This window comes from Talpa occidentalis, unplaced genomic scaffold, assembly GCF_014898055.3.
Source record: "Talpa occidentalis isolate TD23 unplaced genomic scaffold, MPIMG_talOcc4v2.1 talOcc4.13, whole genome shotgun sequence".
In the NCBI taxonomy this organism is placed as follows: domain Eukaryota; kingdom Metazoa; phylum Chordata; class Mammalia; order Eulipotyphla; family Talpidae; genus Talpa; species Talpa occidentalis.
This window is the reverse complement of record NW_023601322.1, coordinates 52,140,813-52,167,930: the sequence shown is the minus strand read 5'-3', so window position 1 is coordinate 52,167,930 and position 27,118 is coordinate 52,140,813. Positions and strand designations below refer to the sequence as shown.

The following is a 27,118-nucleotide window of genomic DNA, read 5'->3' as shown; positions in this document are numbered from 1 at the left end:
TCTTTACTTATTTTTTGTCTCGTTGATCTATCCATTGTTGATCGTGGTGTGTTGAAGTCTCCCACTACGTATGTGTATTGTCCCCTTGATCATAATGTAGTGACCATTGGGGTCTCTTTTTATCTTTTTGAGTTTGAAATCTGTTTGATCTGATGTAAGTATAGCTGTTCTGCTTTCTTTTTTAGTCCATTTGCTTGTAGGATTGTTTTCCATCCTTTAACTTTGAGTCTATTTTTATCTTTCGTAGCTAAATGTGTTTCCTGGAGACAGCAAAAGGTTGGGTTTTGTTTCTTAATCCAACCTGCGACTCTGTGTCTTTTTATTGAAGAGTTTAGTCCATTTACATTTAGAGTTAATATTGATATGTTAGCATCTGTATTTGCCATTGTGTTTGTCTTTCCTTTGATTTTATTTATTTAATCTTTTAATAACTTTTTTTTTTGTCCTTCTTTCGTTGTTGTTCGTCCCTCTGAGGTTCTGGCTTTAGGACTCCTTGTAGTATTTTTCGGAGTTTGGGTTTAGTCATAATGAATTTCCAGAGTTTCTGTTTGTCTGGGAAGGTCCTTATTCTTTCTTCATAGAGGAAGGAGAGCTTTGCGGGATAGAGTATTCTTGGTTGGCATCTGTTTTCTTGGAGTCTGTTGACTGACTATGTCCCCCCACTCTCTCCTTGCCCGTAGTGTTTCTTCCGAGAAGTCTGATATCAGCCTGATTGGTTTTCGTTTGAATGTTATCTGTTTCTTCCCTCTTGTCAGCTTCATTATTTTTTCCTTGTCCTGGATTCTTGGGAGCTTTACTATTATGTGTCTTGCTGTATTTTTCCTTTCATCGTGGAAGTTTGGTGCTCTTCTTGTATATCAATTTTTAGCTCCTTCTTCACGTTTGGGAGGTTCTCTTCAATTATTTCCTTCAATATTTTCTCTGTTCCCACATATCTCTCCTCTCCTTCTGGGATTCCTATAACTCTTATATTTCCTTTCCTCATGGAGTCAGATAGTTCCCGAAGTCTTTCTTCTGTCTTTTTCCTTCATACTTCTCTTTCCTTTTCTGTTTTGGTTCTTTTCATTTCTGTGTCTTTGAGAGTACTTATTCGTTCTTCCATTTCCTCTATTCTGCTTTCATTGCTTTTCCCAGAGTTCTTTAGTGCCTCCATTAATTCTTTGATCTCCTGCATTTCTTTTACTTCCCTCTTTAGGGACTCAATTTCTTTCTTCTGATCGTTGATTATTTTTCCCTTATCATTGTTTTCCTTTAGGACTTCTATCAGTTTTTTAATCATGGCAATTTTAAATTCTCATTCTGGAAGGCTCATAAGTTCTTCCAAGTTACTGTCATTGCAATCTGGGGGATGGCTTTCTTTTTGTGGTGTGCTTTTTTCCTGAGGGGTTGCTAGGTTGCGTGTGGTTCTTCTACTCCCTACTGTCTGTTTTCTGTTTTGCCGTATGCATTGGGATGCTGTGTTGCTGGGACTGGCCGGCATCTTGGGTGAACTTCTCTGCTCCCGTTGGCTCCTCCGGGAACCATGTGTTGGTTTCAAGCAGTCTTTACTGAAGAAAGGTCCCTGTTCTAAAATGCCCATGCAGGGACATGCTCCCCTGCATGCCTGGTCTGCCCAGGGCGTGGGTTCCTGCTTCCCCTCTGGGCTTGGACTGCAGGCCAGAATGGGCTGGTGTGGGCAAACTTCCCAGCTCACCTCTGGCTCCTCTGGGATCCTTCTGCTGGTTTCAGGCAGTCTTTACTGGAGAAATGTCCCTGTTCTAAAATGGCGATGCGGGACGTACTCCCTGTGTGCCCAGTCTGCCCTGGTGGTGGGTTCCTGCTACCCCTCTGGGCTCTGACTGCAGGACAGAAGGGGCCTCGCACGCGCAGGGACCTGGGCAGCCATGATCCGTGTATCCTTTTCAAGTGCGCTGCTTTTCTGCACAAGCTTACCGGCTGGCCTGGGACTGTGTGTAGGTCTCTGGGAGTCTTTGTTTTTCTCTCATGGTCCCTGGAGCCATTCACTCACCTCCTTGGCGAACCTGCAGGGTTCTCCACAGCTCCAGTTCATGGGGTATGGTGGCTGAAATAGTTCCTTTCCACTCTCAGTCCTGCATAGTTTGTTCTTGTTGGTTGTTTTAGTTTTTTCCTCCTTCCTGTTGGTCGGAGAGTCCTCGGAGATTTTTAAAACAGATAACTAATAATCCCTAGATAAAATTAGGATTGTGAATATCAGAAATCTGTGTATATCAATACATCTGGTGTATCTTTCAAGATAGAAAACTCACAGTCCTAATTTAGAAATAATGTTGTTGCTCATATTTTGACATGTGACACCAGATATTAGGTACTCATTATCTGCAAAGCCCAGTTACAAGTCATGAAACCTATTTTTTTCCTTGTGTAATGTTAGTTCATAAATACTCATTTAGAAGATGTTAAGTACTCCTTCCATGCATCTTCTCTCATCTCTGAGACTTGGTGCCACTTCCTTCACTCCTTCTCCATCATACCCCTCATGTTAGCTAGCTTCTGTGAGCCTCAGGTCCCCTGTAATGTGGGATGTTCAGATTAAATGACCAGTAGATCATTGCCTATTAGTTTCCATTATCACTTCCCTAGCACTCTCCCACAGCCGAGTAGGGCCAGGAAAAGAGCAAGGCTCTGGATGAGGAATAGGGACCAGTCTGGGACACTGGATATTAGGGCATCCTTAAATGTGTAGTTTAGGACTCAGTTTTCCCCAAAGACTGTAAGTGCCTGACTCTGCTATGTTTAAGTGATTATTTTGTAAATCTTAACAACATCGCAAGGTAAATAGTAATATTTTTCTTTGTCCTTACCCAAGGAGGGTAACCCAGACAAGATCCGCCTTGTGAGGGGCAAGTGATTTCTTAGAGAGTCTCAAGCCTTAATTTTCTTTTTAAAATAATTATGGAAACACATTCTGAAACAACCAAAAATATTCCCCCTTCCTTCCCCAGTTTCTTTCTTGGGAGCAAAATAATACATTATTTTATATCACATTCTCTTCAAGGTTCAAAGTAATTTTATTCTTCTACATTAATATTCTTATACATTACTAAGTTAAAAAAAAGCAGATAGTGTTATTCTCATTTTGCAGATGGTTAATCTGAGATTTGAGAAGCTAAAAACAAAGTTTAGAAATGTTCCATACTAAGCTTATTTTCATATAAAATAAGATAGGTTTCATACAATGTATTTAAACTTAATCAAAATGCAATGATAGGCTCAGTAAAATGTAAATATATCAGGGTGAATTATTGTGAGTAGAATGGCATAGTAAATTTGTAATTAATATGTGAACATATTTTGCTTATCAGTGTTTTCTTAAAATTGCAAATGCTAATTAAAACAATTTAAAAGGGTACAGACTTCCAGTTATAAGAGAAATAAGTTCTGGAGATCTGATGTACAGCATTTTGACTACAATTAACAATACCGTATTGTACACTTGACAGTTGCTAACACTGTAAATATTCTTTATACACACAAAACAGGTATGTTTGGTGAATGGAGGCTGTAATTTATTACCGTAACCATTTTGCAATATATACATACAGCAAATGAAAATAAATAATAGACATTTTAAATATGGAACATCTAAAAGTCAGTGTTTGTATTAGCTTCTGAGAATAGAATTCTGCCTCATACGTTAGAGGGAAGGCACAAATAAATATAAAATTACAGTACTGATAAGAGCTATGGAGGAAAAGAATATAGTACTATAAAATTGTACAGTAGGAAGATTTGGCTTAATCAAGGAGGAAGGGAAGTTTTCACTGAAGAATTGGTGATTCTGTTGACATCTGAAGGAAAAACTGAAGTCCACAGTGTAAGAGACCAGGCATGGGGATGAGGACAGGGGAGTGTTCAAGGAGAGATCACTCAGAAGTAGTTGTGCCAGCAGGCACAGGGCAGAATCACTATGGATTCGGACAGATGGATAAAGGAGAGTCCCAGGGCCATCAGTGGATTTTGCAGCCCTTAATGCTCTCTCAGGGATCCAGGCACACAAGCAGACCAGGCAGGGAAGCTACATGCAACTAAGCCTCCCAGTCCCCCACAAATCTTTACATTTAATCTCTGGGCTCTCTCTGGTATTCTCTCATGGTTTCGCCTCTCTGTGGTCATGAAGCTCTTTCTCTCATAGCCACCCTCCAAGTGATGCTGCCCTTATATTCCTGGCTAGGCTCAGGTATGCGCATTTACGTATGCCCACATGCATGCTCCAGGTATCCACAATCAACACAATCAAGGCTGCAGTGATAGCCACAGAAGCCAGTGGCATAAAAAGCCTGATTAATTCACTTACCGTCCAGAAGTCCAGGCAAAATAGTTTTGGGTTTTTTTTTTGGATTAAGGGATTTGCAGTGGACTTAAGTAAATAATAATAATAATAATAAAGGAGGAAGTAATATGAGATTTAATCATAGATTAGATATGTGAATTGCAAGAAAAAGAAATGTTAATACAGCTTAAAAGCTGTATGTTAATTTGTAACTGAAGAATTTAACCACAAGGCCCAAAAGAAAATTAGAGTGAGCAATATCAGTTTATTCCTGTGTAGGACTGTTTCTATTTTAGTTTACCATTGATGGAAAGAAAATTACAGAGGAGTAAAATCTGTACTTTAGTAGCACTTCTGCATATCTTTTACTAATGAAATTTTAATTCTTAAGTGTTTTTATTTTATTTGGTAGAATCTTAAGAAGATTCAAGAAATGGAAAAGGGTGATGAATCGCCCACAGACCTGGAGGAACTGAAAAATGCTGACTGGGTAAGATAACTGGATATTCCCTCTATTCAGAGTTGAAGAAATAGTGTGTTTTTTAAAATGCTGGTTATTAAGGACTGTGATGTGAATTACTATTACGTGAACTTGAGTACAAAGTCTTAAATTTGAAGAAATACGTATTTTTCCATTTTAAAAAACTGATTAGAACTGCTCCAATATCTCTGGGGATTTTGGTGTTTCAAAATATAGATCTTTCTAGTTATATTAATTCCTTAATTAAAACCTTAATACCCTTGTAAGTCAAAGTTCAAGCTCTATTTCATGATAATGTGTGGAAAATATAGTGTAGTACATTCATTTATTCAGTGAACAGTTACTGTTCACTGAATGTAAAATGAATAATATGGGATATCTGCCTTCACAAAGAATGGATAATTGTAGTGTATTCACATGATGTACTTAGTTGGGGTTTGGTTTTTTGTTTTTGTTTTTGTTTTTTTTTTTTTTTTTTTTTTTTTCAGATTTATTTTATTGATTTCTGCATATGAGAGCTGGAGTGCAGGCCAGAGGTGTGGAGCTGGGGGGTGGTGAGAGGATTCACCAGGGACAGAGTGGGGAGCAGAAAAAGGTGGATCCACTGAAGTACACTGCTGAGGGGAGCAGCAGGAGAGACAGGAGAGGTCTGCTTTGCCATGTGGGTTAGCTCCCTGGCTGAGGATGGAACTTATGCTGCAGTGGCTGCTGATAGCTTCATAGTGCTAAGACTTAACACCTTGCACCACCAGAGAGGCCCCACATGACACACTTTGAATCTTTTTCTGGCATGGTACTAGATCCTAGTGACACCAAGATTCTATGTCCTTATTTTATGACTTAGGATGAGGTAAGGTGACAGTCTTGGGGACAGGATAGTGAATGCCATGAAGTGTTAGAGATATATTCAGATATCACTGGGAAGGCACATTTTAGAATTCTCACTTTTCAGATTAAGGATACTGAATAAATAATGACCTCATTAAATAAAGGAGTAGGAGTAGATGCAGATTTGGGGACTTGAACAAGTACAAGTCATTTTTGAACATTGTAGATTTTAATTGTTTGCCATATTCCTTTCTAATAACTTTATTAAGGTATCATTGGTATAGTAAGCTACCCATATTTAAAATGCATCAATAAGTTCTGATAAGTACATACACACAAACATATTTATCACTACAGTGAAAATGAACCTACCCATCATCTTCCAAAATTTTCTTATACCCCTTTGAAGTCCTGCTTCCTGCATCTCTCCTCCCTAGTTTCCAGGCAACTTGTTATCTACTTTCTTTCATTATAGATTAGTTTGCAGATTGTAGAATTTTAGCTATATAACCATATAATATATACTGTTTTTTTTCCTTGATTTTTTTCACTCAGTATAATTCTTCTGACATTTTATCCAGTAGTTTTCTTCTGTTGATGGTCATTTGGGTGTTTCCTGTCAGCAATATTCTCAGTAGTTATATACCTTCATTGAAATATTTGGAGTGAGGGGCCTCCCTCGTGGCACAGGCGGATGAACGCAGCGCTGTGAAGCTGTCCACTGCCTCTGCAGTGCCAGTTTGATCCCCGCCGGCCTCGGAGCAACCCACATGTCAGCAGACCTCTCCTGTCTTGCCCACTGCTCCCCTCAGCAGTGTATTTCGTCAGTCTGCCTGCTCTGTTCCCCATTCTGTCTCTGGTGAATCCTCTCACCCTCCCACGCATCTGGCCTGTACCCTAGTTCTTGTATAAATAAAATAAATCTTAAAAAAAAAAAGAAGCTACCCTTTAAAAAAAAAAAAGAAATATTTGGAGTGAATGCATACATTGTACAAAAGTGAAAAATGATGTAAAAATATATAGAATAATTAAAAATAATAAATAATAAAATAAAATCCAATAACAATAAAAAAAGAAAATCAAGCTGTAATTACATAAAGTATGTTCCTAATTTTATAAAATGTATTCATCTATTCAGACCCACAGAAGAAAAGAAAAAAGACAAGATGGAAATGGAATTTTATAATTATGATATCAAAAAAAGAACTATTTGGAGTGACATTAATTGGTACATTTAAGAATAAAACTAAAACAATAAGTTGTATTATTTGACATTTTAGAATAATATTATCAAGTTTCTTCTGTATAGGAGAGTTCTCTGATAGTGTCGTTCTAGGTATGCATTTCATGTTGGCTAGTAAATTTTTAAATTTCTTTTCTTTTTTTTGAGAGATTTTTTTATTTATGCATACAAGAGCTGGGGTAGAGGTCAGAGATGCGGAGGGTGAGAGGATTCACCAGAGAGAGAGAATGGAGAACAGAACAGGCAGATTGACCACAATACACTGCTGAGAGGAGCAGCCGGCGAGTAAGGAGAAGTGTGCTGTGCCATGTGGATTGCTCCCTGGTCGGCCGGGGATCGAACTCATGCTGCAGAGGCTGCTGATAGCTTCATAGTGCTGTGCTTAACCCCTTGCAACACCAGAGAGGCCCCTCAACTGTCAAGATTTCTTAAAGCCTGAGGAGGTCAAGAGAAGAGATTGCACTTTAAAAAGATGAAGGCACATTTGCACTGGATCTTAAAGGAATGAGTAAGAGAATTAGAGAAATTGGGACAAAACAATCCCAAGAGAGAAATCTAAATTACTGATATTATATTAGAACATCTTTAATAGCAAAATGCTAAGAATTATAAAAATATGAATATTTATTTTTTGTATATAGGACGGAAACTGATTTTTGTACACTGATTTTTACACTGTACCACTTTGCTAAACTGGGTAATTGTTTCAATTAATTTTTCTGTGGGTTCTCTCTATATTATGTTGTCTGCAAATGATAATGATAGTTTTAGTTCTCTCTGAATTTTTTTGGTCTGGTTGCTCTAGCAAAGATTTCCAATACTATATTGAATAGTAGAGCTGAGAGTGGACATCCTTGTCTTGTACCAGATCTTAGTGAAACAGGTTTCAGTTTTTCACTATGTACTCCTTTAACTGGCCAGTTTTATCCCTTCATGTTTGGATTGATTATTGATTTATGAATGTCTGCTGCTGCCTTTTTGCCCTTTTTCATTTCTTTTTGTATGTTCCTTTCTTTGGTTTAGATGTGAGAGCATCTTTTAATTTTTCTTTGAGAAGTGGTCTAGTTTTTGCAGACTCCTTCAGTTTCTCTTTGAGAAAGCCTTTATTTCTCCTTCATATCTAAAGGAGAGCTTTGCAAGTATTCTTGCAAAATATTAAAGTATTCTTTGATACTTTAAAGTATTTTTTCTGGATTTATATACTTAGTCCTGTCTAAACATAGGTTCAAGAAGTTTTGCTCTGTTATTTCTTTAAATATGTTTTCTGTTCCATTTTTCTCTCTTCCACCTCTGATATTCCCATTGTCCTTATGTTACCATTTCTCATGGAGTAGGATAATTCTCAGAGTGTTTCTTCATTTTTTAGTTTCAGGGTTAATGATATTTAATGAAATATTGTAGTGTGTTAAAATTATTAAGTGGCTCAGATACTTAAATATATTTATTATAAAATCAACTGATGTATTTTGTAAGAATTTTCTATATGAAATATGTGGTTGAATTTCTCAAAAAGAAAAGGCCATGCAAGGTCCTGCAGTGCGCCACTGAACCCCACCATTCTAAAGACTAGAAGTCCAAGTTCGGACAGCTGATTGCCCTAAGGAGGGTGAGCACCTGGATCCCCACTGGTGGAGGTACTAGAGTGTCAGGTCCTGCAATATCCCATGAGACCCCACCAGCCACCCACTTCAAACAGTGAGCTCCTGGACCAGTGAGGGTGAGGAGCCATACATAGCAGGAGGCCCACCTACAGCATCAGCACCCCAAAGCAAATAATGGAGAAAAGAAAAAACAAAATGGTCACATGAGTCCTCAGAGAAATAATATAATACATTGAGAGAACAGATCTCCAGAACTCAGCTTTCAAGACATGATACATTGGCTCTGATCTTCTTAACAAGTTATGAAGTACCATTTTCTTTTATTGAGGAGGAATCGAGGTTTCAGAAAGGGAAACAATTTGCTGGGTGTCAAATAGCTATTAGGTAGTTATATCAGCTAGCTATGGTGACAATAATGCTGCATAACTAATCACAACAAAATTACAGTAGAATAAAATAAGAACATTTACTTAGCTCATCGGTCCACAGATGAGTCGTTAATTCCAGTCTACATTTGTGTTATTGTTCTCCTGGGTAGTCATAGAAATGGACATCCTTCTGGTCCAGGCCTGATGTTCTCATGGTAGTGAGAATTTCAAGGCCATTTATATTTGTTTTTTAAGACTTTATTCATGTTATATTAACTACTATTCCAGTGGCAAAGCAGCCATATAACCCAACTCCAAGACAAGGTGTGGGAAGTCTACTCTTCAGTGAGCAAAGTATAATTATTTAGATAAAACTAATAAATTTATTCACTGACGTCTCTACACTCTTTGTTCTCTCAGGCTCGATTCTGGGTACAGGTGATGAGGGATTTACGAAATGGAGTAAAACTTAAGAAGGTCCAGGAACGGCAGTATAACCCTTTGCCCATTGAATATCAGCTCACCCCTTATGAGATGCTAATGGATGACATTCGCTGCAAAAGATACACTTTGCGGAAAGTGATGGTGAGTAACAAAGAAAACTATTAGTGGACTAAAATGGTTATTCTTTACTAATCTTATTTGTTGAAAATTTTCTTCTCATGACAGTAGTACATGGTCACTATAAAAAATTTGGAAAGTACAGTAGACTCAAAGAAGAAAAGTTAACAAATACATAATTCCACGAACCAGAGAGAAATTTTGCTAACATTCTGGGGTATACTTTTCAGTTTACTTTCTATACAGTTTTTTTTTTTTTTGACAAAATGGGTTAATGTTGAATACTTTGTTGTATATCTGGTTCTTTACACTTAACATATTGTGAACATTTTTCTGTGTCTTTATATATTCAACATAATGATTTCTTTTGTTTTTAATTGAAGTAATGTACGTTTACTACAAGATCTGTGATTCAAGAGGTATAGGATCACACTTCCTCAGATGTATATCATCATGATTTCTAAATGACTATATATTCTCTAACTTAGGGATAGAGTAGAGTTTATTAAACTAATCAACTTATAACCAATTATTTTGTGTATTGCTATGTACAAATCTTTTTGAATTAGCTACAATGAATTCCTGGAGTTAGGTTCTGAAAAGCCATGTCCAGACAGCTCTACCTTTGAATCATGTCCTTAGTCTGCTACATACACACTTCAGAGGCTCTTTATTCCAAGTCACCGTCATCAGTCATTTAGACTGTCACATTGCATGGCCTTCCTGCTTTCATTCTTGCTCCTTTTTAGCCTATTTGTCTCCAAGCCAGAGTAAACCATTAAAGTAAAGGTATGATGATATCATTGACCTACTCAGAATATTCCACTGCTTTCCATCACCCTCAGGATAAACTCCACACTTTAACCTTTGCCAGAAAAGGTCACACAATTCTGTTGCAGTCTACCTCTCAGATAGCAAGTTCTGCTGTTCTCACTGGTTGATTGCTTCTCCTCAACCACCATCAACTCTCCGCCATCATCCTCCCTTGCTCCTGCAGCTAAGCCTTTACTCTCCTTCTTCCTGAAGCTCTCTCTTTACACACATCTACTTAACTTTCCCCTTCATTCATCAGGGTTTTGCTCAAATACCCTACCCCATAAACTCCCAGTAATGAAGAGAAGACTTTTCTCTCCATATATTTCAGTGTCAGTGTGTTGTCAGATTTACCATCTGTCTCCCATGGGAATATAGAGACTTAGCTATTTCATGATTATATCCCTTTGACTAGAACATATGCCTAACACATATGCTAAATACTGGGATTAATAAATAATTGTAGAAGAAATTAATTACAGTCGTGTTTTTGAGACAGTTTTATCAGTTATCTTGTAGAAGATTGTTATGAAACACATCACTTGATTTTACAGTAAGTAAATTTAAGTAGCTGTTTGAGCTGCTTGTTAATTGATTTTTAATACACTACAGTATTCCAGCTAAGTACATGTTGATCTACTTTTCAGTAAATCTGATTTACTTTATAGATGTGAAAACTGAAGTTTAGAGAAGCTCAGTAACTTCCAAGTTCAGAAAACTAGTTGTAAGGCAAAGTCTCAATTTTAGTCTCATTCTGCCTGACCCCAGAACATTTAGAGCATGCAATATACATATTGCCAGTTGTGGTCATTACTGTTCACAGTATAATAGTTTGCCCCTTTCTTCACATTCTTGCCTGATGTGAGTATCATTTAGGGTTAATCAATTTTGGATGGGAGAAAATACTCTTTCATTTTTTAAATCTACATTCCTTTGGTTACCAGTACATTTATACATTTTAAATATATACCAGTTGTTTTTATGCCTTAATTTTATTTTAATTTAAGAAATATTTATTGAGCAGTTATCATGTGCCAGGCACTATTTTGGACTTGGAAAAAGGACATAATACTACTGACTTTGGTTCTCACAAAGCTTACACTGTGGTGGGAGCCACTGATAACTAGATAGGCATGTTTACAATATGATGAGCAAGTAGAATGGGTCATGTGCTCAAAAACATGTTCAGAGATCAAGATATAATGCAGTTTGACATAGGAAGACAACAACAATAAAAATTCACCATAATTCAAATGCAGACTGGAATGTAGGAAGTTGTAAGGAGTGAAGCTGGCAAGGTGATTTCAGACCATCTCATATACTCAGTATTTTTGGGATGGTGCAGAGGGTCAGAGAAGAGAACAACTTGGGAGATAGACTGAGGACCCTCATTATTTAAGAGGTGAGAACAGAGGAAGGTGATAAAGACTTAGAAAGATAAACCAGAGAGAAAACAAAGAAATTAGAGTGGAGTGATGGCTGCAAATAGGAAGTGTATTTTAGGAAAGTGGAATGCTGCTTGGAGGTGAGGTAAGTTAAGCACACTGGGATTTAACAGATTTAGCAATATGATAGTAGTTTGTAGGGTGGAAAGTGAGGAAATAGACACATCCAGAATATATATGTGTCTCCTTAGAGGTTTTTTTTCCAGGTGTTTTTTTTTTTTTTCACAAATTAATTTTTTTATTTTTTTAAATCATTGTTAATTTTTAAACAATATTTGCTTCCCATCCACCCCCTCAGGTGTAGTCCCCATAGAGTTTCCTTCACCAATGCACCTATGCACCATCACCTCAATCCCCTGTTCTCCTCCCTCCCTCCCTCCCTCCCTCATTCCCTCCCTCCCTCTGATCCCTCTCTCTCCTCCTCCCCTGCACTATGTCCCTGATTTATAATTGTCTGGTTTTGCTTTGTTGTGTTTTGTACTGTTGTTATTTTTTCACACTGATGTCTTCTTTGGTTTCTTTGTATTCCTGCTATAAGTGAAACCATCTGATATTTTTCTTTTTCCTTCTGGCTTATTTCACTGAGCATAATTCCTTCTAGCTCCATCCATGTTGCTGAAAATGGCATGAGTTTATCTTTTTCGATTGCTGAATAATATTTCATTGTGTATATACCACATCTTCCTGATCCAGTCATCTGTTTTTGGACATTTGGGTTGTTTCCAGGCTTTACCTATTGTCAATAGTGCTGCAATAAACATAGGGGTACAGGTGGTCTTTTGAATCAATGTTTTTGTGTCCTTTGGGTAGATCCCTAGTAGTGGAATTGCTGGGTGATATGGTAGCTCCATTTTTAGTCGATTGAGGAACCTTTAGACAGCTTTCCATAGTGGTTGGACCAGTTTGCACTCCCACCAACAAGTAGGAGAGTTTCTTTTTCACCACATCCTCACCAACATTTCTTTTTCTTTTTTTAAAGATTTATTTATACAAGCACTGGGTACAGTTAGAAGCGTGGGGGGCGGGGGTGGTGAGAGAATTCACCAGAGCCAGAGCGGGGAACAGAACAGGCAGATCTCACCAACATTTCTTGTTGCTTATTTTTTTTGATATGTGCCATTCTTACTAGTGTAAGGTGGTATCTCAATGTGGTTTGGTTTGCATTTCCCTGATTATAAGGGAAGTTGAACATTGTTTCATATGCCTGTTGGCCATTTGCATTTCCTCTTTGGAGAAATGTCTTTTAAATTCTTCTGCCCATTTCTTGACTGGATTGCTTATTTTGTTTTTGTTGAGTCATGTGAGTTCATTGTATATCTTTGTGATCAGTCTCTTATTAGTTGAATGGAGTGCAAAAATTTTTTCCCAATCAGTGGGGTGTCTCTCTGTTTTGGTTAATGTCTCTTTTGCTTTTTTTTTTTTTTTTTTTTTTTTTTTTTTGGTTAATGTCTCTTTTGCTTTTCAGTTTGATGTAATCCCAGGTGTTTATCTTTTCTTTGACTTCCTTTGCTTTGGATGATGAGTCTTTAAAGATGTTATTACAATGTATGTCTTGTAGTGTTTTGCCTATATTTTCTTCTATATATTTTATGGTCTTATGTCCAGTACTTTTATCCATTTTGAGTTGATTTTTGTGTATGGTGACAGGTAGTGGTTTAGTTTCATTTTTTTGCATGTGGTGGTGCAGTTTTCCCAGAACCATTTATTGAACAAACTGTCCATGTTCCATTGCATATTCTTTGCTCCTTTGTCAAAGATCAGTTGTCCATATAAGTGTGGTTTTATTTCTGGGCTTTCTATTTGGTTCCATTGGTCTGTGTGTCTGTGTTCCAATACCAAGCTGTTTTAATTATTATGGCTTTGTGGTATAGCTTGAAGTTTGGAAATGTGATACCTCCTTTCTCCTTTGTTTTCATCAGTAGGGCTTTGGCTGTTCGTGATTCCATTTGAATTTCATCAGTATTTGTTCTATTTCTTTAAAGACTGTCATTGAGATTTTTATTGGAATGGCATTGAATCTGTATGTTGCTTTTGGTAGGATGGACATTTTAATAATGTTAATTCTTCCAATCCATGAGCAGGGGATGTCTTTCCATTTCTTTTTGTCTTCTATTTCTTTTAACAGTGTTTTATAATTTTCTTTGTATAGGCCCTTCACCTCTTTTGTTAGGTTTATTCCCAAGTATTTGATTTTTTTTTTGTTTCAATCATAAAAGGGATGTTTTTCTTGATTTCTTCTTCTTCAGACTGATTGATTGTGTATAGGAAGGCTACTTACTTTTGTGTGTTGATTTTAGGGTTCTCTATCCTGATCTCAAAGGAAAGGCCTTCAGCTTTTCGCCATTAAGAATGATATTGGCAGTGGGTTTGTGATATATGGCTTTTGTCATGTTAAGGTATGTTCCTTCTATCCCGGGAATTTTAAGGGCCTTCATCATTAATGGATGTTGTACTTTGTCAAAAGCTTTTTTAGCATCTATTGATATGATCATATGGTTTTTATTTTTCTTTTTGTTGCTGTGTTGGATTTCCTTTTTTTTTTTTTTTAAAGATTTATTATTTATTTATTTATTTATTTATTTATTTATTTATTTATACAAGCACTGGGGTACAGTCGGAAGCACGGGAGGGTGAGAGAATTCACCAGAGCCAGAGTGGGGAGCAGAACAGGCAGAGTGATGAAATACACTGCTGAGGGGAGCAGCGGGCATGGCAGGAGAGGTCTGCGCGCCATGTGGGACCCTCGCCGGCAGCCAGGGATCGAACTGGCGCTGCAGAGGCTGCAGGCAGCTTTGCAGCCCAGTGCTCAACCGCTGCGCCACCAGGGGAGGCCCTTGTGTTGGATTTCATTGATTGATTTTCGTATGTTGAACCATCCTTGTGCCCCTGGGGTGAATCCCACTTGATCGTGGTGTATTATCCCTTTGATGCATTGTTGGAGTCTGCTGGCAAAGATTTTGTTAAGTATTTTTGCATCAGAGTTCATTAGGGAGATTGGCATCTAATTTTCTTTTTTATGTGCTATCTTTGGTTTTGGGATTAGTGTAATATTGGCTTCCTAGAATGAATTTGGTAGTATTCCTAATTTTTCAATTTTTTTTTTTAAGATTTATTTATTTATTTATACAAGCACTGGGTACACTCAGAAGTGCGGGCGGTGAGAGAATTCACCAGAGCCAGAGCAGGGAGCAGAACAGGCAGACAGACGAAGTACACTGCTGAGGGGAGCAGCGGGCGGCAGGAGAGATCTGTGCACCATGTGGGACCCTCGCCCGGAGGCTGGGGATCGAACCAGCGCTTCAGAGGCTGCGGGCAGCTTCTCAGCCCAGCACTCAACCTCTGCGCCACCGGGGAGGCCCCTTTTCCAATTTTTTGAAAGAGTTTGTGTAGAATATGCACTAATTCCTACTGAACATTTGGTAGAATTCATTATGAAGCCATCTGGACCTGGGCTTTAGTTTTTGAGGAGTGCTTTGATGACTGCCTCAGTTTCACTGCTTGTAATTGGTCTGTTTGCGTTCTGTTTCTTCTTTGTCCAGCTTTGGATGATTATATTGTTCTAGGAATTTGTCCATCTCTTCCAGATTGTTGAATATGTTCATAGTAATCTCTGATTTTTTTTTTATTTCTACTGAGTCTGTTGTGATTTCTCCTCTTTCATTTATAATCCTATTTATTTGTGTTTTCTCCCATTTTTTCTTAGTGAGTCTGGCTAGAAGTTTGTCTATTTTGTTTATTTTTTTGAAAAACCAACTTTTGGTTTCATTGATCTTTTGGATTTTTTTAGTTTCCAATTCATTTATTTCTGCTTTGATTTTTATTATTTCCTTTCTTCTACTGGCTTTAGGGTTTTTTGTTGCTCTTTTTCTAGCTCTTTGAGATGTGAGATTAGATTGTTTCTTTGAGTTCTTTCTTGTTTCTTGATGTGAGCCTGTATTGCTATATATTTTCCTCTTGATACTGCTTTTGCTGCATCCAATACATTCTAGAAAGTGGTGTCCTCCTCAGCTCAAAGTATTTTTTAATTTCTTCTTTGATCTCCTCATTAGTCCAGTGGTCTTCCAGTAGTATGGATTTCAATCTCCATGAAGTGGGAGGGTTCTTTGTTTTCTTTTCATGATTTATTTCTAGTTTGATGCCTTTATGATCAGAGAAGATAGTTGGAATGATTTTGATCTTCATGTATCTGTTGATGTTTGTCTTTTGGCCCAGTATGTGATCAATTCTGGAGAATGATCTGTGTGCGCTTGTGTGCGGATTTTTTGAGGTGCAGTGTCCTATAGATGTCTATTAAGTCCATGAGTTCTCTGTCTTTATTTAGGGCTCCAGTGTCTTTATTTATTTTTTGTCTCGTTGATCTGTCCATTGGTGAGAGTGGGGTATTGAAGTCTCCCACTATATATGCATTTTATTTGATGTCTGTTTTCAGAGCTGATAATAATTGTCTAATATATTTTGGTGCTCCTTCATTTGGTGAGTATATGTTGATGAGAATTATTTCTTCCTGGTGTATTGTCCCCTTGATCATAATGTAGTGTCCGTCTTTGTCTTTTTCTCTTTAGAGTTTTCATAAGGAGATCAAGAATAGATCAACATCCAATAGATTGGATGAGTCTTTAAAGGTGTTGCTGAGGCATATGTCATGCAGTGTTTTGCCTATATTTCCTTCTATGTATTTTATTTTCAGGTCTTATGACTTGTTCTTTAATCCATTTTGAATTGGTTTTTGTGCATGGTGTTAGGTAGTAGTAAAGCTTCATTATTTGGCATGTAGCAACCCAGTTTTCCTAGCACCATTTATTGAAAAAACTTTCTTTGCTCCATTGCATATTCTTTGCTCCTTGGTCTCACTTATAGCAAGAATTTAGAAAACCTAAATAAGGGACCAGGAAAAAGACTTATTATAATAAAGTAAAAATCAAAATCAATAAGCAACTATAAACCAAAGACACACTACAGGGGGGTGGGGAAGGGAGGAGAGATTAGGGTCAAAATAAGGGGGGTGGGAATTGTATGGGGAATATAACCAAGATGAAAATGCATACATTGTGCAAAGTGAAAAATGATGTAAAATATATATATAAAATAAAAAATATATATATTTACCAAAAATAAAAAAGAATAGCATCTGGAGAGCACATGGGGTTAACAAAAGTTGTGTTTCGTTTTTGTTTTTGGTAATAAGACTTAATTTGGAAAAGACTATTGGAAAAGCAAAAATAGAGAACAGGAAACCAGGAATGGGCTTTAATAGGATTACACCCTGAAAGAAGGCTGAAAAGAAGGAGAAGACTCTGCTTATACTTACTGTTTCTTTCTGCTCATACCTTTCTGTCTTGAGTAACCTCAGGATAATCACTGCCTACTTTCTTTGCCTTTTTTCATGATTTACTCACAAATATTTCTCAAGATTTGGATTTTCCTAGACATACATTTTGGATTTTCAAGACATACATTTGGATTTTCAAGACATACATTTGGATTTTCAAGACATACATTTGGATTTTCAAGACATACATTGGATTTTCAAGACATACATTTACTCCTTTAGAAACTCATAGAAACTCATAGATTTAGTTGTCACCTTTACTTCAGAATAATCACTGTGACTTCAGTTCTAAATTGTCTGTGTCTTTATTTATACTCAAAATACATTGAGTATTTTGTATATTTCAAACTGTCTCTTGAGTTTCTTTGTCAGAAGTCCTCATGCCAAATATATCCAAGACTTTTCTGAGTAGCCTGTGGTCCAGAGTTTGGTCCTCTTTCTGTCTTCCAATGAGATCATTATTCCTCAACTTACCAGGTCTAAAATCTTTTAGTATCAGTTTGAAATCATTCCTTTCTTGTTTTCTTTAAAAGGCTAATCAATGCTTTACAGTCAATAAAATGATTTACTTCACATTTTTTTGGAAAATAAATTTTTCTTAATTGTAAAAGTAGTCACAATTTTAAAAATTGTATCAATACAAATAAAAAGAAAATAGAAATCTGTAATCACAAAACACAGAGAAGAACACTGTTGACGTCATTTTTTTATAAAGATATAAACACCTTTTTTTCCCTCCTGTTTTCTTGCCTTTTATATTCAGTCACTTGCTAGGTATTTATTTATTTATTTTCTTACATTGTTGTTTATATTTGCACAATAGTTGATTTCTCTACTCGTGTGTAATCCCCATAAATCTCCTATCACCACCTCAACTGTGAACTGTCACCATAGTCCCTTGTACTCCTCCCTCTCCTATTTTGACATGCTCTCCTCTCCCTCCCCTGCTGCATGCCTCAAATCTATAGTTTGCCTGCAAGTCTTTTGTCTCTTTTTTTAAGATTTATTTATTTATGCATACAAGAGCTGGGGTACAGGCCAGAGGTGTGGGAGGTGAGAGGATTCACCAGAGACAGAGTGGGGAACAGAACAGACAGACTGACTGAAATACACTGCTGAGGGGAGCAGTGGGCGAGCCAGGAGAGGTCTGCTTTGCCATGTGGGTTGCTCCCTGGCAGGCCAGGGGATCGAACTTGTGCTGCAGAGACTGCGGACAAATCCATAGGCTGCATCTCAACCCCTTGCGTCGCTGGGAGGCCCTTGTGTCTCTTTTTTTAACCCTTTTACTGATTCCCTTTTTTCCCCCATAAGTGTAACCACCTTATACTTTCCTTTTTCCTTCTGACTTATTTCACTGAGTATAATCCCTTCTAGTTTCACCCATGTTGCTGGGAATGGCATGTGTTTATCTTTTTTGATAGCTGAATAGTAGTCCATTGTGTGTATATACCACATCTTCTTGATCCAGTGATCTTGTTTTTTGGCATTTAGGTTGTTTCCATATCTTAGTTATTGTAAATAGTGCTATAGTAAACATAAGCATACAAATTTCCTTTCAAATAAATGTTTTTGTGTCCTTTGGGTAGATTCCTAGGAGTGAAATTTCTTGGTCATGTGGTAGCTCCATTTTTACTAATTTGATGAACTTCCACACAGCTTTCCATAGTTGTTGGACCAGTGTGTATGCCCACCAGCAGTGTAAGAGGGTTCCTTTTTCTCCACATCCTCACCAGCATTTGTTGTTGCCAGTTTTTTTAATATGGGCTAGTCTCACTGGTGTGAGGTGGTATCTCATTGTGGTTTTGATTGGCATTTCCCTAATTATAAGTGCCTGTTATTGATATACCTGTTGGCCATTTGCATTTCTTCTTTGGAGATGTATCTTTTTAGTTCTTCTGCCCATTGTTTGACTGGGTTGCTTGCTTTTTGTTGGGTTGTGTAAGCTCTTCGTAGATCTTTGATATCAGTCCTTCATTGGTTGTGTAAAGTGCAAATATTTTCTCTGAATCTGTAGGGTATGTCTTTGTTTTGGTAATTGTCTTTTTTGCTGTACAAAAGCTTTATGGTTTGATGTAGTCCCAGCTGATTATCTTTTCCTTCATTTCCTTTATTTTGGAGATGAATCCTCAAAGATGTTTTTGAGATGTATGCCTATGTTTTCTTCTATGTATTTTACAGTTTCAGTTCTTACATTCAAGTCTTTTATCCATTTTGAGTTGGTTTTTGTGTGTGATGTGAGGTAGTAATCTAATTTAATTCTTTTACATGTAATGCTCTAGTTTTCCCAACACCATTTATTGAAGACACTTTTCAATGTTCCATTGCACATTGTTTGCCCCTTTGTCACACATCAGTTGACCTTATATGTATGACTTTATATCTTGGTTTTCAGTTTGATTCCATTGGTCTGTGTGCCTGGTTTTGTTCCATTACCATACTCTTTTAACTATTTGATTTTGTGGTATAGTTTGAAACATGGGAGTGTAATATCTATATTCTTTCTGTTTTTGGTCAGGAAAGCTTTGGCTATTGGAGGTTTTTTTGTGATTCCATATCAATTTCATCAATATTTGTTCTATTTCTTTGAAGAATGCCATTGAGATTTTTATTGGAATTGCATTGAATCTGTAAATTGCATTTGGTAAGATGGCCATTTTGATAATGTTAATTCTTCCAATCCATGAGCAGGGAATATCTTTCTATTTCTTTGTGTCGTCTTCTATTTCTTTTAACAATGGTTTATAATTTTCCACTTGCTGAGTATTCTTAATTCTTTCTGTAATATATTTTGTTTCTGTCCCTTTTTGTCTTTATTACAGTCTCCCACTATTTTATACTGCTGTTAGATTAATGCTTCTGATACCTATTCATGGTAGTGGAAACTTTTCATGTCTTTCCACTATCTGCCAAATAATAACCTTAAACTCCTCTGTGTGTGTATATGTTCTGTGAAATTTCATAACATTTATAGATTCATTGCAAACTACCTCTACCATGAGGTTCCTATGTACAATCCCTTTAAGACTGCATCCATCCTCCTGTCCCACTTCCGTTTCCCTAACCACTGACCTGGCATACATGTCCTTAATTTTTTCATTCCAATCACTTTATAAAAATGGAGTGGAACAGAATGTAACTTTTTGAGATTTCTTTTTTTTTCACTTAACACTCATTCCTTGAAAGCCATTTAAGTTATTATGTGTATTAGTCATTTACTCCCTTTATTGCTGAATAATATTCTACAGTATGGTATGGATATCGCATACTTTGTTTAACCATTCACCCATGGGTTGTTTCCAATTTGAGGCGATTATGAATAAAGCTGCTGTGAAAACTTGTATACAGATTTATGTGTACACCTAAGTTTTCATTTTTCTGGGATAAATGTCCATGATATAATTGTTGGGTCATATTGTAGCTACAAGTGTAGTTATATTAAAATTAAACTGCTAAACAAAATTTCCCGAATAGCTATATCTCCATAAGGATTTAATTTTATTTATTAAGACCTCTTTTTGAGGTTTTGCCAAGTATTAGTGATATGAAGATAAATGTATGGTCATAGTCTCACACTCTAGTTGGGGAGCCAATATATGATGAGTGACAGGGAAGGTATAAAATATAGAAGGAGCAGCCAGCTCTTTCTGGGCATGTTAAGGAAGACTCCAGTGAAAAGTTATTCTTGGGATACAATTTGAAGAATGAATAAGATTTAACCAAAAAGATATTATATATTTACCTCAGGCAATTTTGCCTTCAAAACATCATATACATCATATATCTGGTACCACCCCACTTACTGGAACCCATCCCTGAAGAGATTTGGGGTGAGCTTCCCAGCCACAAACACCCTCAGCCAATGCCTACCCAGGGCCAGCCTCCCTGGCATCCAGAACCCAGCAGCATCCACAAAGCCCAAGCTGCTGTGCTCACCACCCAGTAAACTTCCAGAAAAGTAGAAGAGGATCTACACATGACAAAAGCCCCAAATACAGCAGAACAAACCCAAAGCAAACAGAGGGGAGAAAGAAAAGTACAAATGGCCAAGCAAGTTCTCAGGGGAACCATACAGCACAGAGGGAAAAATAAATCTCCAGAACCCAACCACAAAGACATGAAAGAGCATTTTATCATATCAGATATACATTCAAAATTGCCCTAATTAAGAAAATCAAAGAATTAGCACAATACAAAGAAAACCCAGAAAATGGTTCAGAGATATACAGGAACACTAAGAAAAGCAAATGAATGCTATGAGAAACTCAATCAATGAACAGATCAAAATTCAACTTTCTTCTTTTTTTTTTTAAATAGTCTAATTTTTTTTTTTAAGATTTATTTATTTATTTATACAAGCACTGGGTACAGTCAGAAGCACGGAAGGGTGAGAGAATTCACCAGAGCCAGAGCTGGGAACAGAACAGGCAGAGTGATGAAATACACTGCTGAGGGGAGCAGTGGGCGGCAGGAGAGGTCTGCGCGCCATGTGGGACCCTCACCCAGGGGGCGGGGATCGAACCGGCACTGCAGAGGCTGCGTGCAGCTTTGCAGCCCAGCACTCAACTGCTGCGCCACCAGGGGAGGCCCCAAAATTCAACTTTCAATAAGAAAAATAATGGAGGACCTCCCTGGTGGTGCAAGGGGTTAAGACGCAACTTATGAAGCTGTCCGCAGTCACTGCAGCACAAGTTTGATCCCCGGCCAGGGAGCTACCAACATGGTGCAGCAGATCTCTCCTGGCTTATTTCAGAAATATTTTTCTTTTTTTAAAGACCTTTTAAAAAAAATTTATTTATTTATGCATACAAGAGCTGGGGTACAGGCCAGAGATGCAGTGGGTGAGAGGATTTACCAGAGACAGAGTGGGGAGCAGAACAGGCAGATGCACCGAAATACAATGCTAAGGGGTGCAGTGGGCAAGGATACCGGATGGTCTAACTCATAGCAGGAATCTAGAAAACCTAAATAAGGGACCGGGAAAAAGAATAACTATAAGAAAGAAAAAATCAAAATCAACAAACAACTATGAACCAGAGACACACTATGGGGGGAGAAGGGGCAGGGAAAGGAGGTATCAGGGTTAAAATGAGGGGGTTGCAATTGTACGGGGAATATAAAAATAAAATTAAATAAATAAATATAAGTAGCATTCAATAAAATTCATTCTGTACTTTTTTTCTATATCCAGTTTATACATTAATACCATTTTATATATTTTATTCTCTTAATTTCATAAATTTCTCCACATTTTAAACATTTAAAGAAACAATTTACATTGCAAAATCAGCCCAAATATTTTAAATAATATCTGTGTTCACATATGTACTACTGGTAGAAAAAATTAGAGGATCATTAAAAATAATAATAATAGTGTTTGCTTCGGCAGCACATATACTAAAATTGGAACGATACAGAGAAGATTAGCATGGCCCCTGCGCAAGGATGACACGCAAATTCGTGAAGCGTTCCATATTTTTAGGCGAAACACTACGTGATTTGCACATCAAAGACATCTTTACAGACACATCACCCAAAGCAGTGATAGTGAAGGCAAAGATAAACAGCTGGGACTACATCAAATTAAAGAGCTTCTGCACAGCAAAAGAGACAATAACAAAAACAAAGAGAAACCCCACCAACTGGGAGAACATTTTTGCACCCAACACTAATGATAAAGGACTGATCACAAAAATCTGCAAAGAGCTGATGAGACTCAACAACAACAAAGAAAATAATCCAGTCAAAAAATGGGCAGAAGAGCTTAAAAGAAACTTCTCTGAAGAGGAAATGCAAATGGCCAACAGGCATATGAAAAAATGTTCAACATCACTTGTCATCAGGGAAATGCAAATCAAAACTACCATGAGATACCATCTTACACCAGTGAGAATGGCACATATTAAAAAAACTAGCAACAACAAATGTTGGCGAGGGTGTGGAGAAAAAGGAACTCTTCTGCACTGTTGGTGGGAGTGCAAACTGGTCCAACCACTGTGGAAAGCTGTATGGAGATTTCTGGACCTACTAAACATAGAACTTCCATATGATCCAGCAATTCCACTCCTAGGTATTTACCCAAAGGACACAGAAACATCAATTCCAAAGAACACCTGCACCCCTATGTTTATAGCAGCACTGTTTACAATAGCTAAGCTTTGGAAACAACCCAAATGCCCAAAAATAGATGACTGGATCAAGAAGATGTGGTACATATATACCATGGAATATTACTCAGCATTCAAAAAAGATAAACACATGCAATTTGCAGCAACATGGATGGCGCTGGAAGGGATCATGCTCAGCGAAATAAGCCAAAAAGAAAAAGAAAAATACCGGATGGTCTCACTCATAGCAGGAATCTAGAAAACTTAAATAAGGGACCAAGAAAATGAATAACTATAAGAAAGTGAAAATCAAAATCAACAAAAAACTATGAACCAGATACACTTTTAGGGGGGCGGGGGTGGGAGGGGAGGGATTGGGGTCAGAATGGGGGGGCTGCAATTGTATGGGGAATATAACAATAAATTTATTAAAAAAAAAATAATAATAATAATAATAATAATAATAGAATTACAGGATATATAAAGATCAATGGAGATGACAAATTCTGGAGAAAGCCAAGGAAGTAGAGTACACAAATGGAAGAGCAAATCAATGAGCTTGAAGACACAAATGGGGAAACAATCAAAATGGAAAAAGAAATACAAAGGGGAAAAAATGAAGGAACACTTTTCAGAATTATCTGACACCATGAGATAAGGAAATATAAGAATCATAGGTATCCTAGATGGAGAATGGGGAGAAAGAAACTGAAAAATGTATGCTTTCTCATCTTGGTATAGTCCCCATTGAAATTCCCACCACCAATTCACCTGTTTTTATCAAATTCACAATAATATTAAAATTTTACATGACGTTTTTCAATAATGTTATGAAGATAAAGGTTTTTAGCTATCAAAATGAAAAAGTCAGCCACTGATGCTAGAGAAATGACTAGTTACCTTTTTTTCCTCTCCAATAAAATTGATAATATAAAATGATTAGAAAAGGGTGAGGTAAGTAAAGGGTAGATCACCAAAGTAAGGGTGGGGGTGAATATTGTAGAGGTTTTTCAAGCAGTTCACTAATAAAAATAGTATGCTAATTCTCTCTTTTGAGAAGGTTATAGTATTTATTAATTTTAAATTTATAATTTGTTGATATTTCTGTTTTCATCCATGTGTCATACAAAACATGATAGAAGAAAATACATAGCATTTTTCATATATCAGTACCTACCTCTTTCACATAAGACGGGGAAGTAAATGTAACAAAATGGTGACAACTGTGCATTCTGAGTTGTCAGGATGTGAGCTTAGGTTGTTATTTTGGTGGTGTTTCTGAGGTTTTATTAAATTTCTTAATTTCTTTTTTTGTAACATGTTGTTTTAAAAGATGAGGATGTTAGTTAGAGCAGGAGTCAGAGACGGATCCAGCCTCTCCATTCACATTCATAATTTTAGAAACTTTGTGTGTGAAAGGGATGTGTCTCATATATAATTTCTCAAAATGATAAAACTATAGTAAACTTGGATGTTCTTCAGTACTGCATACTTATTTTTGCTCTCAATCACTCAGCTATTCACTCTTGGGCTTATTGATTTGAAATGCATCCTTGGTGGAGGCAAATTACATTTAAGTGATTTTCTATAGACACTTGCAATGATAATCATAAAGTCACATGGATCTTGCACTTTTTGTTTTCTTCCAGGTGAATGGTGATATTCCCCCTCGGTTAAAAAAAAGTGCCCATGAGATCATCCTGGACTTCATCAGGTCAAGACCTCCTTTAAATCCAGTATGTAATTTGAAATATTATTTTTAACTGGAGATCACATACTGAATATTCTGCTGTAGGGCGTGATGTCTAGAACTCAGCTCCTACAGGGATTAATTTTTACACTCAGCTTTTATTTTCAGAGTGATGAAGCCCAACTATAATGACATTAAGTCACAGAAAAAAAATAGTTATTCAACACAACAATGGACTCTTCTTCAAAATCTAGGGCCTCCCTGGTGGCGCAGCGGATGAGCGCTGGGTTGAGAAGCTGCCCGTGGCCTCCGCGGCACTGGTTCAATCCCCGGCTGCTCCCCGGCCACCAGAGGAGGGTCCCACATGGCGCGCAGACCTCTCCTGCCGCCCGCTGCTCCCCTCAGCAGTGTACTTCGGTCCTTCTGCCTGCTCTGCTCCCCGCTCTGGCTCTGGTGAATTCTCTCACCCTCCCGCGCTTCTGACTGTACCCAGTGCATGTATAAACAAAACAAACAAACAAACAAACAAATAAATAAATAAATAAAAACATGCCTCTATAAAAAAAAAACAAAACAAAAAAACATGCCTCTACAAAATCTAGTCAAATATCTCCTAGAATAATGATTAAATAGAGTACCAGATAGTTCCTGGTATGAATTGCCCTTCTGATTTATTTTACAGTGCTGATGCCTTCCTTGATTGCTTTAGGATGTAATCTACCTTGATATACATCTTCTTTTGATTATCTTCCTCTGTTAATAGGTTCTTAAAAGTGACCTTAGAATGAGAATATGCTCATCTGGTTTGAATGTTGGTTTTCATTTTTCTCTATTGTCGTCTTCCCTTGGCTCAATAACCAGTGCTCACCAAAGCTTCTCAAACCTATGTATTATCTGGAAAAGGAAAGTTTTTCATTTCCTAGTTTGTGTACATCTATAGCATGATTAATGATCTCTCTTATAAATCTTTCAAAATAAGGAATAAGGCCTCTAGGAAATGATTTTAAGAAGTCAAATTATGGTAGGGCAGAAAGAGCATGGGGTCAAATGGATTTGCATTCTAAGTCCACAATTTAACAGCCACATGTCTCCAAGCAACTTAATCCAGCCTCCCTGAGCCTTTATTTCCTCAACTAAAGAATGAAGTTAATCTGAGGTTGTAATGACTTAACTTACTAAAAAATGTTAGTTTCAAAAACAATAATAAAGTATGCATATCATTGATTGACTATCATACTGGCATATGGGGAACATAGTTGTAACTTTAGCAAAACTGACTTCTTCAAATTAGTTGAGCACAGATGACTACATCAATGAAATCCAGGTATCTCCCTATTGTTTTAGGAATTACAATCATGACTTGAAAATAGTCTTTTATCAAGCAATGTTGCAACCAATAAATATAATTTCATAATACTGTATGACTAAAAATTATTTAAGGACTAAAGTTTCTATCCTTTACTTTCTTTTTTTCAAGGCTTCAGCCAGAAAACTGAAACCCACTCCACCCCGGCCACGGAGTCTCCATGAGAGAATATTAGAAGAAATCAAAGCAGAAAGAAAGCTGCGGCCTGTATCACCAGAAGAGATTAGACGTAGCAGATTAGGTGAGTCATCTGCTCACACATTCCCAGGCTGGAATCATCAGTTGAAATAAATCTTTATGCAGTTAGTCCAGTAAAAACATAATGGTGTAATGGTTCAAAGTAAAGATAGTCGGTGTTGTTATCATTCCTCCCTCCCAGCCCCCACCCCCTCGCATGCACATATACACAAAACTCAAAGTTAATACTTGAGGGGCCTCCCTGGTGGCGCAAGGGGTTAAGCACCTCACTATGAAGCAATCCACAGCCTCTGCAGCACTAGTTCAATGCCCCAGCAGGCCAGGGAACAACCCACATGGCGCAGCAGACCTCTCCTGTCTCACCCACTGCTCCCCTCAGCAGTGTGTTTCAGTAGATCTACCTGTTTTGCTCCCCACTCTGTCTCTGGTGAATCCTCTCACCCTCCGAACATCTGGCCTGTACCCCAGTTCTTGTATGCATAAATAAATAAATCTTTTAAAAAAGAAGTTTATACTTGAAAATTATAAAATAAGTGAAATTATTTTCCCTATAAAATACTGAACTCGATCATTAGAATGCTCATTAGAGCATCGTGGCATAGTGGAAAACCCTGACAGTCTCTAGATTGTAGTTTTAGGAGAGTTTCCTTACCTCTGAGCACTGATTTCTTCTTTAGAAGGGGGATAAAGTTTCTCTAAATCATATCCTGGTTGTAAACCAGTGTTACCTCTATTTAAAAGAGAATCCTCGAAACCATTATTATGGCTTTTATTTAAGAATTAAATAGGATTGTGTCAAA

At 37.3% G+C, this 27,118-nt stretch overlaps 1 protein-coding gene and 1 non-coding gene across 7 annotated transcripts in view; both read left to right on the top strand.

Moving 5' to 3' along the window:
- SPIRE1 (spire type actin nucleation factor 1) overlaps positions 1 to 27,118 on the top strand; it is a 174,345-nt gene that overhangs the window by 107,868 nt on the left and 39,359 nt on the right. For all 6 annotated transcript variants that reach the window (XM_037508869.2, XM_054694224.1, XM_037508868.2 and 3 more), the window contains 4 exons: positions 4,704 to 4,781; positions 9,233 to 9,397; positions 24,714 to 24,800; positions 26,232 to 26,361. In XM_037508869.2, coding sequence (XP_037364766.1) covers positions 4,704 to 4,781; positions 9,233 to 9,397; positions 24,714 to 24,800; positions 26,232 to 26,361 — 460 coding nt within the window. The remainder of the gene's footprint in view (positions 1 to 4,703; positions 4,782 to 9,232; positions 9,398 to 24,713; positions 24,801 to 26,231; positions 26,362 to 27,118) is intronic.
- Positions 22,331 to 22,437, top strand: LOC119243897 (U6 spliceosomal RNA). The gene has a single exon (XR_005124882.1). It is a non-coding gene; the product is annotated as a U6 spliceosomal RNA (small nuclear RNA).